General features: G+C 38.1%; 1 protein-coding gene across 2 annotated transcripts in view; it reads right to left on the reverse strand.

Moving 5' to 3' along the window:
• snx2 (sorting nexin 2) overlaps positions 1 to 17,044 on the reverse strand; it is a 125,430-nt gene that overhangs the window by 64,243 nt on the left and 44,143 nt on the right. For both annotated transcript variants that reach the window (XM_051929976.1, XM_028805250.2), the window contains exon 3: positions 6,162 to 6,307. In XM_051929976.1, coding sequence (XP_051785936.1) covers positions 6,162 to 6,307 — 146 coding nt within the window. The remainder of the gene's footprint in view (positions 1 to 6,161; positions 6,308 to 17,044) is intronic.

Here is a 17,044-nt window from a genome sequence, read left to right on the forward strand (position 1 = left end):
AAAGGTGGTAGGGATGAGAACGGTGCTCGTATGTATGTGCTGCATGGCCGCCCTGCTGCGCACCGCCGAAAAGTGGACAGTAGAGTTCATGCAGTATATGGGTACCAAATGTCTGGTCAATAGTTCAAACGGTTTGTGAGCTACAGGTAATTTAAAATCCTGGACAGACAAATGGACAGCTACGGTAGTGTATTATACTGTATATAAAGATTTTACAACCGTGTCAACAAAGTATTTAGAAAGTCGCAAAAAGCCTTTATCAGCTAAAAAATATGCAAAGCCTATCTACATACCTCCAACACGAGCATATTTTATAGTATATATATATGTATAGTCGGTAGGTATGTGATAATACACTTTTCCCACGAAACAATTCACATAACGATTTAGGCTTTACTGTATTCCCATAATATGAAATCTTCTTAAAATAAATGTACTGTATGTTTTGGTAGCGCTGCTGCCTCGCAGTTAGGAGACCCGGGTTCACTTCCCGGGTCCTCCCCGCGTGGAGTTTGCATGTTCTCCCCGTGTCTGCGTGGGTTTCTTCCGGGCACTCTGGTTTCCTCCCACAATCCAAAGACATGCAGGTTAGGTGGACTGGCGATTCTAAATTGGCCCTAGTGTGTGCTTGGTGTGTGGGTGTGTTTGTGTGTGTCCTGCGGTGGGTTGGCACCCTGCCCGGGATTGGTTCCTGCCTTGTGCCCTGTGTTGGCTGGGATTGGCTCCAGCAGACCCCCGTGACCCTGTGTTCAGATTCAGTGGGTTGGAAAATGGATGGATGGATGGATGTTTAGTGTTAACTGCTATTAGACATCCATTTATCAAAACATTGCAAATTAAATTCAAAAATTTCTCCAATGGCACTGTACAATGGCTGACCCTGCGCGCTGAACTCCAAAGGTCTTGACAAAAGACAATTTCCCCTCAGGGATTAATAAAGTACATCAAAATCAAGTACTCAAGTTTTAATGTATTATTTTGTAATTTTTTTTTGTATTAAAATAAAATAAAGTAATCTAAAACATTGTAATTAACACTGAGATGGAAAGCACATGCCCAATGACAGTTAAGCCTAAGAATGTGTAATAATAAAACATCATACTCCAAGAAGTAGCACCATAGAAAATGCCTCAGAAAATAACAGATACCAACATGTAACTAGGCAAGAACACCTATTCTAACCCTAGTTCATCTGCCTCTACCTGAAATTATCTGAAGAACTCTTATACTATTTATCCTAAAATCTGAAAGTTTCCACCTGTATTCTTGAACTTTCCCAAGCTTGAAAGGTGTATCATGAACAATCATGGGGTTTATGAAATGCAGAGCTCAGTTTACATGTGTGACAGCTGTGGAAGCCGGCCCGGACACAGACAGGCGGACACATTCAAGTCACCCACAACACATTTATTATACACTAGCCGACGCCCGCCGTAGCATATGGCAGTGTAAGAATAGGAACGGAAAACGGTGAGAAAGGAATTCAGAAATCAAGAAGAAATAAATTCTTCTTGAAAGACGCAATGTGCATGTAGAATTTCCAGCCAAGCAGAATTACATGTGAAAGTGATAAATAAATGAGGCTTTCCGAATTTACATACTATGGCTATGGCATCCTGATAGTTTTGTTGCATGTATCTTGGACTTCCTGGAAATGTGGACGGTAATATGATCATTTTGCCTACACGTACGTTGTTATTTTCAGCGTTTGCTTGCAGTGCGTCTGAAAGTCCTTTGTATTGTTCCACGCGCAGATCTTGTTGATATAATCTGAGATAGTTGAGACGCGTGCCCTCTGTTTTAACAAACGCATCTACGACGTACTGTTGGAATAGTTTGCTGCCGAAGTGCAAAATACTAAATGTATTCCTCATTGCTAATCTGTACACGTAAAATTGGCATTGAGTAAGCCTTATTCGCTTGGCATTTCTTTTATCGGGAACATGTTGTAAATCTTTCTGCCAGCCAATGTCTCCGTAAGGGAATAAAAGTGGGTAAACCACAGGATCGCAATTCATATTGAGCGTGGAAATCTGTTTACAGGAGTAGCCTATGGGATAGATGCAAATGTCCCTTTCGGCGGGCGGTTCGCCGTCTTCTCCGACAAAAATCAATGCAACATCGGTGTGACGTTGGGGCATTATATCGTCATAAATCCTGCCTAGGGGTTTCCTTGAAAACCATTCGTACAGATGCTGTTGGATTGGACTGAGTGATTTCATGCATGTGTTTGTATGATTTAGTGAAGGGGTTGATGGTTCTGAGCATGGAATCTAGCTGGAGAAGTAAATTTTCGCTGCATACAGAGTTTGCTTTATTTTGTAAGCGTACTTCAGTAGCTTGCGCTGTGTCAAAAACATACAACTGTCCCGAGCTCCACCCTTCTCCACTCCCGACTCAAGCCCATGAACGGAGGGAGGCGGCCCCTTTTATAATCACCCGGATGTGCTCCAGGTGCCTCCCGACAATCTTCCACCGGCACTCCCAAGTGTGGCGGAAGTGCCGGCTGCGCACCCGGAAGCACTCCGGGTGTCCCCGCTTCTCTTCCCCCCAGCACTTCCGGATGTGGCAGAAGTGCTGAGGTCCAGGGCTCCAAAGGCATTGGGGTGCCCTCTAGCGGTAACCACGGGCCCCTACAAGATTGAGCTTCAAAGCTCTGTACCCGTGGTCCCCATAGCCACCAGGGCGGTCGCCCCCACGTGGTCTGGGGAAGACGTAAGCCCTCTTCTGGTCCTCCTGGGCATCCCAGCCGGGTCGCCCCCCCCCAGCCACCTGCGACACAGAACACGTGTGATTGCCCCATCTTCATCTTAATCAATATTGAGTACTACAATATTAGCATGAAATATTTGCACGGCAGTATTATAATACATGTTGCATGTTAATTAGCACACGCAAGTAAAAATTTCACTGTACTCTGTACACATGAAAATAATGACCATATATACTGTAACTATAATGCAAAGTTACTGCACCGCAAAACCATCCATATTTAAACGTATTTTTTTGTTTTCTGAGTATTTTGAATATTGCTCCAATGACTACAGTTTACTTTTATTTCCTGCTTGAATAACTTAATGATCAATTAGCTGTGGTTCCTAGCTAGACATGTAAAGAACTTATTGTACAGTTATGATTTGCTTAATGATGGCATATGGTTCCAACCAGAGAATCATTAGTTGATTTTGTTGTTAAGCAAGCATGTTGACTTTGAATATAATGTAGCATCTGCATTGTTGCATTCCGTGCGCAGCACACACTGAAAACCTGCCTCATGCCAACAGCACACAGGGACGTGCCTCTGCCACAATGACACATCAGCTATACAGTTGACTTGACATAACCCACCTTGAGCTAACCTAACTTAACCTAACATTAGCACAATACATACATCAAATAAATTAATAATCCATCCATCCATCCATTATCCAACCCGCTATATCCTAACTACAGGGTCACGGGGGCCTGCTGTAGCCAATCCCAGCCAAAACAGGGTGCAAGGCAGGAAACAAATCTCGGGCAGGGCACCAGCCCACCGCAGGACACACACACACACACACACACACTAGGGACAATTTATGTTCGCCAAGACACCTAACCTGCATGTCTTTGGACTGTGGGAGGAAACCGGAGCACCCGGAGGAAACCCATGCAGACATGGGGAGAACATGCAAACCCCACGCAGGGAGGACCTGGGAAGCGAACCCAGGTCTCCTTACTGTGAGGCAGCAGCACTACTATAATTATTGAAATAATGCAATAATAATAATACATTAATAACAATATTAATACTGTAATGCTTACAGTGGAGTTTTGATGCTATTCTTTTTTATTTAATGTATCTTAATAGAAGCTCCATTGTTACAGCGCAACATCATTAGTGCGAACATTGATAACCAAGTCATAACTGTATTTCCTTTTAAGAAAACTGAGAATGTCAACATTCTGCATGAAGCTGAGACCTCTCCACTATGAGAGTATTCCCTTCACTCACTGGTTACAGATGTAGCAGGGACAGATGTATTGTTTGAGCAGAAAAGCATGGAGAATTTGGCTGCCTTTTCTCTCTGTTATGCTAAAGGACTGCAGTTGAGATCAATGTAGTATCCACTGTTGTATAATACCTCCTTGCTGTAGTCTACCTCTATTTTTGAATCAGTATCAGCAAAAGGTATATTGATGACTTGGGCACTCATTCACACATCTGCAGCTTATGAGTACAGTTGTTTAGAGTATATATTGAGAAGTGTTCCAATACAATGGTAAGTTTGTGCTTTGCTGGATCCAAATGAGCTTGGTTTATAAACAAGCCTATGGATAGAGTTGTGCGTTCATGAAATAGTGCTGAGATTTGCGGTATAAATCTGAGTATGAGACTCATTAACTTATGTGTGTATGTATGTGAAAGATTTAACCTGCGGTCCCAACCCACTGTCATATATGGGGACATCCATGTTGTACACTGAAATCTTTCATGTTCATATCACTATATTGGCAGTGTAAAATGGTGAGTCACAACACTAGTGTCTTGTGATTAAATCCCACACCTGTTTGCTGTCCATCCCTGTAGATTTTGAATGGCCTCTCTGTGTTGTTATGGTTTAAAAGCTTGCTAAACACTGTACTCTTTTCCTAGATCAAAAGTTGACATAACTCAGTACCAGACACTTTTTTCAGACTGTCATAATACTGAAACTGAGAAACAGTATTTAATGACCGTTTATCCATTAATTTATTCCATTACCAATTCTGAATGTGGTATTTATACTAGCTTTGCAGCTTAGTACCTGTACTGAAACAAATAACATATACCCCCCACCTGTGTCAATCCAACCTACCCAATGCACAATCTCATGCTTCCTTGTTACACCGCATAAACACAGGCCTCCCTGCCTTGCCACACTCTGCGGTTTCCCTTTGAATTTTCAAGTGCGTCGAAGTAGGTGGTAGGTACCACGTGGAGTCTCCAGCGTAACAAAGAACAGGGGTGGGAAAGGGGCCTTATGGAGTACTCAGCAACTGAAGGGGAATGGGTATGCGGCCCAATGAAATGTCAAGCGTGTTAGTGACCAGAAGAACAAAGAGTCAAGGTCTTTTACATCTACCATTTACTTTGTGTACCAAAAGTATCAAATTGCTGGTACTGCACCATTTTAAAATACAGTAATCCCTCGCTACTTCACGGTTCACTTTTCGCGGATTCACGACTTCGCGAATTTTATATGTAAGCATATCTAAATTCATAACGCGGATTTTTCGCTGCTTCGCGGGTTTCTGCGGACAATGGGTCTTTTTACTTACTTCCTCAGTTGGTTTGCCCAGTTGATTTCATACAAGAGATGCTATTGGCGGATGGCTGAGAAGCTACCCAATCAGAGCACGCAGTTAAGTTCCTGTGTGCTGCTGATTGGCTCAGCGACGGAGTGTTGCATTAACCAGGAAGTCTCATCTCACTCATTCATCATTAGCGTGCTAATGCTTCAGGGGCCGTGTCCAAGCACCAACAGAAGATGCAAATGATTGCAGAAAAGGTAAAAGTTTTGGATATGTTGAAGGAAGGGAACTGCTACACCGCTGCAGGACATCGATTCTTTTTATTTAAAAAGGAGGAAAAGCATATAAGATCTACGGCCGCAGTGTCCTTTAACCAGGGTGCAAAACGAGTTGCAAGTGGACATGATAAGGCAGTAGTCTGGATGGAATCTGCTTTAGGAATCTTTGCAACAAGGTCGACGACGTCATGACCGCCTACAAGCTGCTACGTGTACTTCGCTATACAGTAAGTGTAAACTTATCTACCGATTTCATATTGCTTAGCAGTTGTCCCTGTTTTTAATAGAGTAAATGGTGGGTTGTAAACAATACAGGGAGGGTTTAAAAACGTCCAAATACACGTTAAATAATTAAATAAATATAGTGTCCCTACTTCGCGGAAATTCAGTTATCGCGGTCGGCCTTGGAACCTATCTCCCGCGATAAGTGAGGGATTACTGTATGTGTTTTTCTGTACTTTTTCACTATACCATGCAACCCTAGTCTATCGCAAGAAACATTTACTCACACACACACACAAGTGCTCATTGATTGCCAATTAACCTAAAATGCCTTTTGTAACTTGCTCTGATGCTAATAAAAATATGGACTCATAAAATGTTTATTACCTCTTCTTTGCACCTCTCAAACATAACAGGATCAATTCTTGGTGTCACAAGAGCAGTTGGTGTCACAGGGGTGATGGCAGGAGAAGGTTCATCTGATAGAATAGGTTCTCTCTCTGGGCTATCTAAGGATACTTCCTCTGTTGCTTCTGAAAACACATAAAATTTAAAAAGGTATAAACATAACCATGACCTGAGAAATTCTGTTGCTAACAAAATCCTTTGACAGACCACTCTTTTAAAAAATGGTATGCAAATATTATTCCACAGAAGTGGGCCTATTAAAAAGACACTGAATGACTGAAGAGAATAAGGTTACATGCTTACTTATCTATAAACTTGTTACCCTCCCCTTCCAATATGAAAAAATATTCTTTACAGTTTCAGCTATAAAGAATTCATTAGATTATATATGAGGGACGGTGATTGGTGGCCAATACTTATGGCTGGGGACTGTGTCATGCCTAGGTAGATTGTGTCTGTAAGGAGGACTATATCGTTTCTACTGTATGTTCAAGACAATACATGGAGTATGTTGTTGCTGTACCCTGGATAATTCTTCCACGTGGAGCCTGAAAACCATGAGGACTAATTGAGATAATTTATGTTAGGTAGAATGCCTTATGGGCAGTGTCATGGCCTGGAATCCCTGCAGATTTTGTTTGCTTTTTTTTTTGTTTGTTTTTTCTGTCCTTCCTGGCCATTGGACCTGGACCTTACTTTTATTCTATGTTAATTAGTATTGCCTAATTTTATTTTTAAATTTTTTCTTTTTTCTTTCTTCATCCTGTAAAGCACTTTGAGCTACATCATTTGCATGCAAATGTGCTATATAAATAAACGTTGTTGTTGATAATTTTATGCACTCAAAGATCTATGTTTGTTTAGTATAGGTGATACAGTGATACCCTCTTTACATCAACTAAGTCTTTTCATTGTTTTTTGCAGAGACATGCTGTGGTAGACATGAGAATAATTTTTTTGCAAAAGATAAAGTTTCATCGCAATTTGTTGCATGTTAACAAAAACTTTTGTCAAAAGAGATTAACATTTACTGTAAATTTGTTAATGTATTTTGTAATTTCATTTATTTTATTTTCTGGAGTAATAGCCACCAAAAGGGTACATAGACTTGGTGGCTTTAACACTTTTTTTGTTAGATGACATTTTAAGAGTAAAGGGATATTACAGAACAGAGAACCCATTTAGGTTTCTGACACCCCTCCATTAAACACACATTTCTGATATAACAGATGTTAACTGTGAAAGCAAGACATTTGACAAGCATCAGCTTTCGAACATTTTCCATTTCATGTTGAAGCATCTATGTATAGATGCATTTATAATAGAGATAACAAGAGCCATGCCAGTAATGTTACATATGCAGGACTGTGGTGTGGCATTTTTCAGGTCCTGAGATCAGATGTCTTGCTTAAGCACTATTGTGGCTAATTGTTCCATCATTAGCTCTGTAAGAACAATTATGATTAATCTGGTGCTATTAAAATTACATGTACTTCCTCTACATTGCATAGCACATCTGAGATTAGAGAAGATGCAAGAAATAAGCAGAGCAGCCCCTCTTATTTTATATAGCACTGATTTTCTTGTCTACTCAGTTGATCCAGACCCTTGCATCTTCCTTAACGTTCACTTATAAGATGAAAATCCGACAATACATACAGTACAAACACAAAGTTAACAGGGTCCACAAAAATGTGCAAATGTTAATCTGATTTTAGTCATAAGCAATCTTTATAGTGAAACGGTTATGAAACATGACTTTATTGGCACTGTCCATAATTAGGCATTAGGTTAAAGTTCACTTTTTCAGATTTGGTTGTAACTCTGTGTAATGTGAAAGTACCTGGCCAGGTTGAAAGCAGATTAAGTAAAAAATCTGAGTCAACTAAAATTAAGAAATGAAAAGTTCTGCAGTTGAGCATGGAGGAGATAAGAGAATCAACGAGCTGCTACATGAGTGTTTTACTTTAAAGTAAAACTAGTTTTTATCTAAATGGAATAAACAGCACCCTCTATAACAGTGTGAAACATAGCTAGGTGTTAATATGCACAATTATTCTCTTTGAACTGTTAATTAACATCTATATAATTTTTCTACTATAAAATACAGAATAAACTAATTGAACAGTTTGCAATTTAGTGTTTGATAGTTAGGTTCTAATAGACAGTGTGGCACCCGGCCGGGGCTTATACCCGGCCAGCACGCCCAGGAAGACAGGAGGAGGGCTCATTCCTCCTCCAGACCGCGAGGGGGCATCCGCCCTGGTTGTATTGGGGGCCACGGGTACAGGGCTTGGAAGCCCAACCCTGTAGGGGCCCGTGGTCACCGCCAGGGGCCGTCCCCCTGCCTGAAGGACCCTGGACCCCAGTGCTTCCGCCACACCAGGAAGTACTGGGGAGAAGAAGAGAGGGAACACCCGGAGTGCTTCCGGGAGGACAGCCGGCACTTCCGCCACACTGGGGCGTGCCCGCGGGGTGGCCGGTGCACACCTGGAGCACATCCGGGTAGTGATAAAAGGGGCCGCCTCCCTTCTTTCGAGGCTGGAGTCAGGTGGAAGAGGACGAGAACTTGGAAGGAGAGACAGGAGGCGGCCTGAAGAGTGAGGCATCGTGGTATTGGCCTGGACTTTGGGGAAGTCTGTGGATTGTGTGGCACTCCTGTAAATAGTGATTGTATAATAAACGTGTGTTGGGTGACAAAATGATGTCTGCCTGTCTGTGTCCGGGCTGTTCCCCACAACGGGTTTCCAGAAACAGGTATATACATATATATTTATAGGTAGAAATCCACAAAGGGAGAAAACAAATCACATATCTTAAAAGACTTTTATTGCTGAAGCTTTCGATAACCTACCAAGTATCATCATCAAAGGAAAATGATTAAATATACAGGAATTAAAGGCAATATATAGCAGATTTGCTGGTGGGTGCAAGAGGGGTGGATTTAAAAGCTGGGGTTCAGTGGGTTATTATTTGGATGTTCTTCTTTTTAAGTCTGCATATGCCGAGTTCTTGTTCAAGTGTTTGTTAATGGCATTTTCATTTGATAGACATGATTTTAGATATATATATAGTTTTATTTAACATTCTGAGATGATTTAAATATCATTTTTAACATTTATGAATCAATACATAGGTAATCAAGACAATTAATCAATAATATTAATGAATGCACATTGTTATAGGTAAGACTCAATGTCAGCATACTAATAATTTTTTTTTAGTTAAAGCTGTAAATAAATAACCACTTCAGAATACTTAGAGCAAATGGCAACATTTTAACTAGTAAAAGAGTAAGCAGCGGGGTAAAACTTTTACTGTAGAGTGCAATAAATAGCCAATCTGAATGGGTCAATGCATGTGAAATGGTTCACATGATGCAAGAATGAAATAACATTGCCAAAGGTACCTAAAAGAGTTCAAATGATAGTTAAAGTTCTCTGATCAAAGCAGTTGTACTTAAACACAGAAAGAAGTACTTACTGCATTTATGGATTTACAACTTCATTTACACATAAATGGAGGTTTAATGAAATTGTGAGCATAGATCTGCTTTTAAGAACATTCTTCCTAGAACAAAAATCTGGGTTAAATTAAATATTGAAAGAGAGTGACAAATTAGTGTTTTTCTCCCCTGCCCTTTAAACAAGTTGTGCCATTAACTAAAGTTACTGTTTGCTTTATTTGTGTCTTTGTTCTTCCTATGTCTAGGTGTGTTTCAGTTATTCACTGGTTGTTCTCCAAACAAATGAGTCCAGACTGCAAACTCACCACCGAAAATATACCTTTCCTTAGTCATACTCTCATGGACTGTTGCTAGGATAAGTGATGAAAGGAGACCACCTGCATTGGAATAAGTGCACAAAAGAAGCAAATGAACTTCATAATCTTCTCTTCAGTCTTTTCCTCAAAATAAACTGATCCCATATTTTCACAACAGAAGAGTGGCAAAAACATATCATCATATGTTTAGTCTGTGCACATAGGGCTAATTGAACAGGTTAGTAGCACGGTTAGAAGTGTTTTTGTAATTTAACAATGTGACTGGGAATACCATTATTGTATTTATTGTTTTTCTAAAGTGCTGCATTTTTAACTGTATTTCAGCTTTAACACAGTTTTCTTATGTTTAATAAATGTCCCCCTTTAACCTTGCTACTACTAAATTAATTCCATGGGTTTGGAAAATTTTACATCCCCTTTGAAAAATGAATGGGATGATCAAAATGGTCACCATAACAAACATGTGTCCTTGGAGGAGTCATTGCACTTTTCACATCACCACACTTTTAACAGTCAAAAAAGGGGAATGAACATGCAATTTTAAATCTAAGCAATCCATAATGTTTTGGTGTTACAGAAACCAAGAATAATGATTAGATTACTACCCAGGTCTGTGAGTTATCAGTCAAGCAACTATATATCTACTGTTTTTCTATGAACATTTTCAGAACTATATATACAGTGTATGTATATGAGTGGTCATTTTCATTTTAGCAAGTTTAGCTTAACAGAGTGGCACGGTGGTTGGTGCTGATGCCTTACAGCTTCAGAGACTTTGGCTTGATTTAATGCCCATTCATTAATCAGAAACCCATGTTTTAATGATTTTTCTCAAGGTAATCCTTGCACATCCACAACAAGTGCACATTAGGTTAAGTGGTAAATCTAAATGAGTTGGTATGAGTCTGTGTGACTCTTGCATGAATAAGCATTACAAAGTGATGGTGCCCCATCTAGACTTATTATTTTTGTATACCTGGCAGAGACCTAACCCAGGACAAGATCAATATACATAATTATTGTTTACATATATATTTTTGTAATAATAAGTAGAACAACAGATGGATATGTGAGTGGGTCAGTGTAACTTAGTTAGCTGGGAGAAAAGACTGAACTAACAACTTTGTTTTTTGTGATCCTTGTCACTCTATGTGTTAATTTTGCAAGTTCACCTTAAGTCCTTGTGGGTTTCCCCCGGTACTCTGGTTTCTTCCCACATCTCAAAGATGTCAATGTTAGCTAATTTACTTAATTGTCCCAATATTAATGAGTGTAGAGGTCTGCAAGAACATTCCCTGCAATGGACTGGTATCCCATCCTATGTTGAATTCTGCTTCCCCCTGCAAGGGGAAAAAATGGTTTCAGAAAATGAACAGATGAATACATGGATGTATTTTACTGAAAATTACTGTAATTTTATACAATACATAAATTACTACATTGACGATATGGATACATCCAAAAATGTATTTCATCCATTATTCCATCCATCCCAGCATTATTAATCTTACTTAGTCCAGTTCAGCTCTGTAGAGATTGAGGGCTATCCTTGTAGCAGTTGACGTTAATCATAATTAAGGGTAAAAATTAATATCTTCATTGCATGAAATGTAATGGTGAATACCTTTCATTAAACATTTGATTGAACATATTTGGACCCCCCCCCCCCCCCCCTTTTTTTAATAAAAACTGGATTATGAAACACTAAGGAACTCAAACTTGTAAAATAAGCATCACAACTGGTAACATTTTTGCCTCACGGAATTAGAACCACAGTTTCATTTCTATTTGGAATGCTTCTGTGTTGCAATTGGATGAATTTCTCATTTTAGAGTACACCTCTTTTGACAATACCACTTTAGTGGGAAATTGTGAAGAGTTGTTAGGTTCATTGTCTCCTTGTTGGTTGTGGTTATGTGAGTGTTTCCTGCATTGACACTTAATGTCTTGCATGTTCCCTATGATAACATATAGTATGCACAATGACAAGTAAGGAAAACACACAGCAGACACTAGTAATATAGTGTAAATTACTTCAACACGGATTACTCTATAAAGCGATGAGATTGATGAATTTAAAATGTAAAAGGTTTGTAAGAAGTTTCCTTACTGCAAATCATTAATGTGGATAGATAACATATGTCATTAATTAAGACTAATTTCTAATACAGCCTAACTTATTGAAGGTTTAGAATCCTAGGTCCTTATAAGGCAAGATCTTAATGTTTATTCACTTTGTTTACATAAGAAGTTTAAATTCCAGTACAGCATATGGTAAAACTGACTATCCAATAGTACATTTAAAAATTTTAATCACATAGGCCACATATTTTTAAAGAAAGACACTACAATTTTAAAACCTAATATAGAAATTAAATATATACATGTACCAGTATAGGTTGGCAATGTAACTGCTCTCTTTCGCTAGTAGCGATGCAGAAAGTTCAATAACATATCTTTCAATTAGGACTTATTATACTCATTGCTTCCTGATGTACTAGGATTGCTCCTGACATATTAAAATTTGAAAAATTCAAAAACTAAATATGAAGACATATGAATTTATATCCATTCATTTAAATCAAACAGAAAGTATGTGATTTTATTTTAACATACTTAGAGAAGAAAGAGGACTGATAAATGTACTTTAAAGTATATACTTTTGGCCAATCCTATTCCTCATCTTGCAACACAGTTTATACATTAAAGGAAGTTTTTTTTTAGTTAAAAACTACTGCACATAATATCAAAATGTTGGTATTGGCTTTATTCATAACATTGACTGATCACATGGCCTAAATGTTATTTATGGTGGTGGGATTTTTCCTGAAATAACAACAAATGGCAGTATGTTATAAGATTTGAAGGGATTTCAGAATATTGTTTATAAAGAATGATCATCATGGACTACCTTAGTTATCTCATGTGTATATATTCAGTCCTCACAGGTGGCGCAGTGGTAGTGCTGCTGCTTTGTAGTAAGGAGACTGTGGAAGATTGTGGGTTCGCTTCCCGGTTCCTCCCTGTGTGAATAGCGCTTTCTATTATTATTAAATTTATTCACTGCCATTTTTTGTTTAGTAACCAAAAAATAAATTTTACTTAAAATCAATACCAAAAAATACAAATTCCAACATTTTTGTATCAGTGCCACATGAAAGTATGAATAGCAACATCATTCAAAATATTTTCGTTTACACAAACTCTTTCAAGCTACTTTTCTAACAACATACTTCTCAAATCATTACTGTCAGAAAATCTCTTTATCAGACAGGCAACACTTGCTGTTGTGAGATTTATGCTTACATCAGTATATAGAGAAGACCTAGAGTACACAACTGAAAATAATGAAAGATTAAAATATTGTAAACTCCTTTTAATTTTCCAGACCTTTCCTCTATTTCACATTTATCACAACTTTAAGACTACCTTTGTGAAATCAAACTTTTCAATTGAAGATTAACCCATTATTATGTAATGTGGCTAAAGCTGAACCACTTGAATGTATCATTAATGTGGAAGAGTTGAAGAATAAACTAAATACATTTTAGTTTGGAATGAACATACAGAACAGCTCATTTCATCACCATTGTAGAGTAGACACACACACAAAGATAGCCATTCAGTTTAAAACTTGATTTTTATTTTCTACAGTGCCTTCCTAAAGCTGCCACTGCCTGTGTGTTGTTTGCTTTGGATATTCCTATCTTCCTCCCATATCCCAAATACATGCAGGTTAAATTATCTGATAATTCAAAAATAAACCCTGTATAAATTAGTTTGGTTGTGTGTGAGCATAGTACCCCATATCAAAGGGTCTTATACCAAGTGCAGTTGGGATAGGCAATGGATGGTTTCACACGCAGCCATAGTCTTGCAGAGTTCAATCAAAGGATACATTTAAAGCCTCCCCTCCTTTATCAGGGCTATGTGTGATGTAATAAAAGCAATTAAATTCACCACCATTTCTAACTCCTTCATTCAAATCAGTGGCACAATAAATAAAAATCGGGAGTGTGCTCCCCTTGACTTTCTTGTATACTGAGATAGAGGGAAAGGTCATCAGAACCACTTCCAGTTGCTTCCATATGTTTGTTTTTCATAATAACTAATTGATAATATTGATACACAATCATTTATCTCTATAATCAAACTTTATATTAAATTTATAGTTTCAAACTTACAGAGGTCAAAAACAGTGGTGGAATTTTTTCATGATTACATATGCATTACCTAGATTAAATGCAAAGTAAAAAGAGTTACAGTCACCTAAAAACATAGAAAAAGTGTTAGCATTATAAATTGCTATAGGTAAAACTGCATTTAGTTACCTTTAATTATGATTTTTATGATTATGATGGTGGAAATAAAAAAAAAATCATAACATTAAATGTATTACCAGGAATATGACAGGGACATAGCAGCTTATTGTTCCCATTACATCTTTATATTTATATGGCATGTTCAATGTTTACATGTTACTGTTAAACTGATGATGTATAAATTAAAATAAAATTAATAATAGTTATTGAAAGAATATGCGTTATTTTGAATACTTTTTTAATATTGTGTACACATTTATATTTCCATGATACAAAAATTTCAGATGGTTGTTTAAATAAAATACTATTTCCGGTTGAGTAATTTTTCTCAAATTTCATATCTGTTTGCTTTATATATATATATATATATATATATATATATATATATATATATATATATATATATATATATATACAAAATTTGAATCATCTATCTGTAATTACAGTGGTACCTTGATATACGAGTTTAATTCATTCCGTGACCGAGCTCATAAGTCAAAATGCTCGTATCTCAAATCAATTTTCCCCAAAAAATAACCCAATTTTTGTTGAATGTTTTCAACATAAGAAAAATGTATTTATAATGAACAAATATTGTATAAAAACAAAATGAAACCTAATACATAAAAGAGAATCTAAAGAAATAAACAGATGTTGGCGGAGCCGATTATCGTATTGTATTATTTTTTCTTTCACTTCACTTTTGCTTAACTTAATTTTCTTCTTCGCTAGTTTTTTTCCTTTTTGCCATGCTTTCGTCACTTTCATTCACAGGGCGTTTCAATAGAAACCTGTCCAAGGAGCTTTGTTTCTTCCTCCACTTTAGAATGTTTCTAAAATGAGTTAGGCAAGTGTCATTAAATAGCGTCGCTGCACGACCAGTTGCAACTTTTTCAGGGTGTTTCTTTTCAATAAAGTCCGAAACTTTTTCCCACATTGCCAACACTTCCTTTATCTCACTTGAAGAGATAACCTCCTCCACCTCTGGCTCCTCTGCAATACCAATCTCCTGCAGAACCTCCGTATGTTGCTGCGTCTGTAGTTCCGTCAACTCCTCCGTCATCAGTTCCTCGGAATGTGCGGCGACAAGCTCTTTGATGGCTCTTATCTCGAATTTTGGCTTGTAACTCAAGGCAAAAAATCGACCTAGTGATGACTCATATCTCAAAAAACTCGTATGTTGGGGCACTCGTATTTCAAGGTACCACTGTATAACCATAGTTTACTTGAAAATTCGCAAACGTATTCAGTTAAAGTATCATTCTTGTTGCCAAAAGTGGCCCAAAAGTTGATAGAATTCCTTATTTTTGATATAAAGCAGATGTTACCTGTTATCGTGTTTACACACAGACAGGCATAATTTGAAAAATGGTATTTTCGGACTCAGGAAGGTCTAAAATGTCAGGATTCATCAAAATCTTGAGGTTGAATTTTTTCATGATTCCTATACTTTCTCTATACTATGACTGGTCACTATTTCCACAATGGGATAAACAGCAGTGGAACTTTCCCACTTCATTACATTAAACATTACAGGATTTTAAAGTAATAGGCACAATTCCCATAATTCTACATGGAAATTCTAGCCATGGATCATATAAAGCTGCATTTTGTATACTGCGACATGTATCATGAACAGCTGCTCACAAATCTTGTTAACACTAGAATTACCATCGTTTGTCTTCTAAATGTGTCGATAAACCCAAGCAGCAAATAGCCTGCTATACCATCCCCCCACCGCCTCAGAATGGGCAAGAAGTTCTCCCAGTTCCTACCTTGATTGATTATCTGGGAGTGAGCTACCCAGAATTGTAAGGGAAAATAATTTGATGTGTGTTCTGTGTCTACAACAATCTATGTAAACACATCATTCAAATAGAAATGTTTTTCATGTTTTAGCAATAAATGACAAAATGTAGACATGAACTGTATAATGTGTGAAGGCTGATGGCCAAATATCAAATAAACACTTTCACAAAAGGTGCAAATGCAATAAGAAAGGTGCGGTGGTTAGAACTGCCGACTTATAATCTGGAGGTAGTGAGTTCAAAACCATCTCCCCAGCAAATGTACCGTTTTGAGTAGTGAGATACTCTTATTGTTAATATTATACAATAAAAACATACATGCGAGGGGGGGGGGGGCTAACATTACAGAATGTTAGTGATACGGAATAAGAAGACCTTGAGTCACTGTTTTTGACTCTGTTGAGAATGACGTGTTTACGGAAGGACTTGATGCTGTGCTTGATTTGTAAGTACTGCTTAGTATAATTGTAAAGTGTCACATCGTTCAGTTTTTCAGTTCAATCATCAAGGGTTCACTTACCATATCACTTTCCCACATATGATGTCTGCTGCACATTCTCCCTATGTTAGTTTTCATGTTGGAAAATGCCCCTGCCCCCCAACCCCCCCTTTCAATCAAATATCACTGTTGCCATGCTGCTCACGTTGAGGAGTCGCAAGCACACCAGGAAAAAAAAAGACATTTCAGCTAGTGTCTTGTGCACAGTATAATACTCCCCCCCCCCCCCCCCCCCCCCCCCCCCTCCAAAGGGACAGACAGGGAAGTGCAGTATTTTTTATGTTGTTTGTAATGGTGTTTGATTCACCACTAAACCCCCCACCCCCCTTACCCCCCCCCCCCCCCCCCGACCAAAACAAAAGGCAGACACTAGCATGACTATAACTAGGAATTAAAATCAATAGCAGGCTTCTGTTGGTTGGAGTGTCCTCAGGGGTTACAGAAAGCATG

Source organism: Erpetoichthys calabaricus, chromosome 7 (genome assembly GCF_900747795.2).
Source record: "Erpetoichthys calabaricus chromosome 7, fErpCal1.3, whole genome shotgun sequence".
Classification (NCBI taxonomy): domain Eukaryota; kingdom Metazoa; phylum Chordata; class Cladistia; order Polypteriformes; family Polypteridae; genus Erpetoichthys; species Erpetoichthys calabaricus.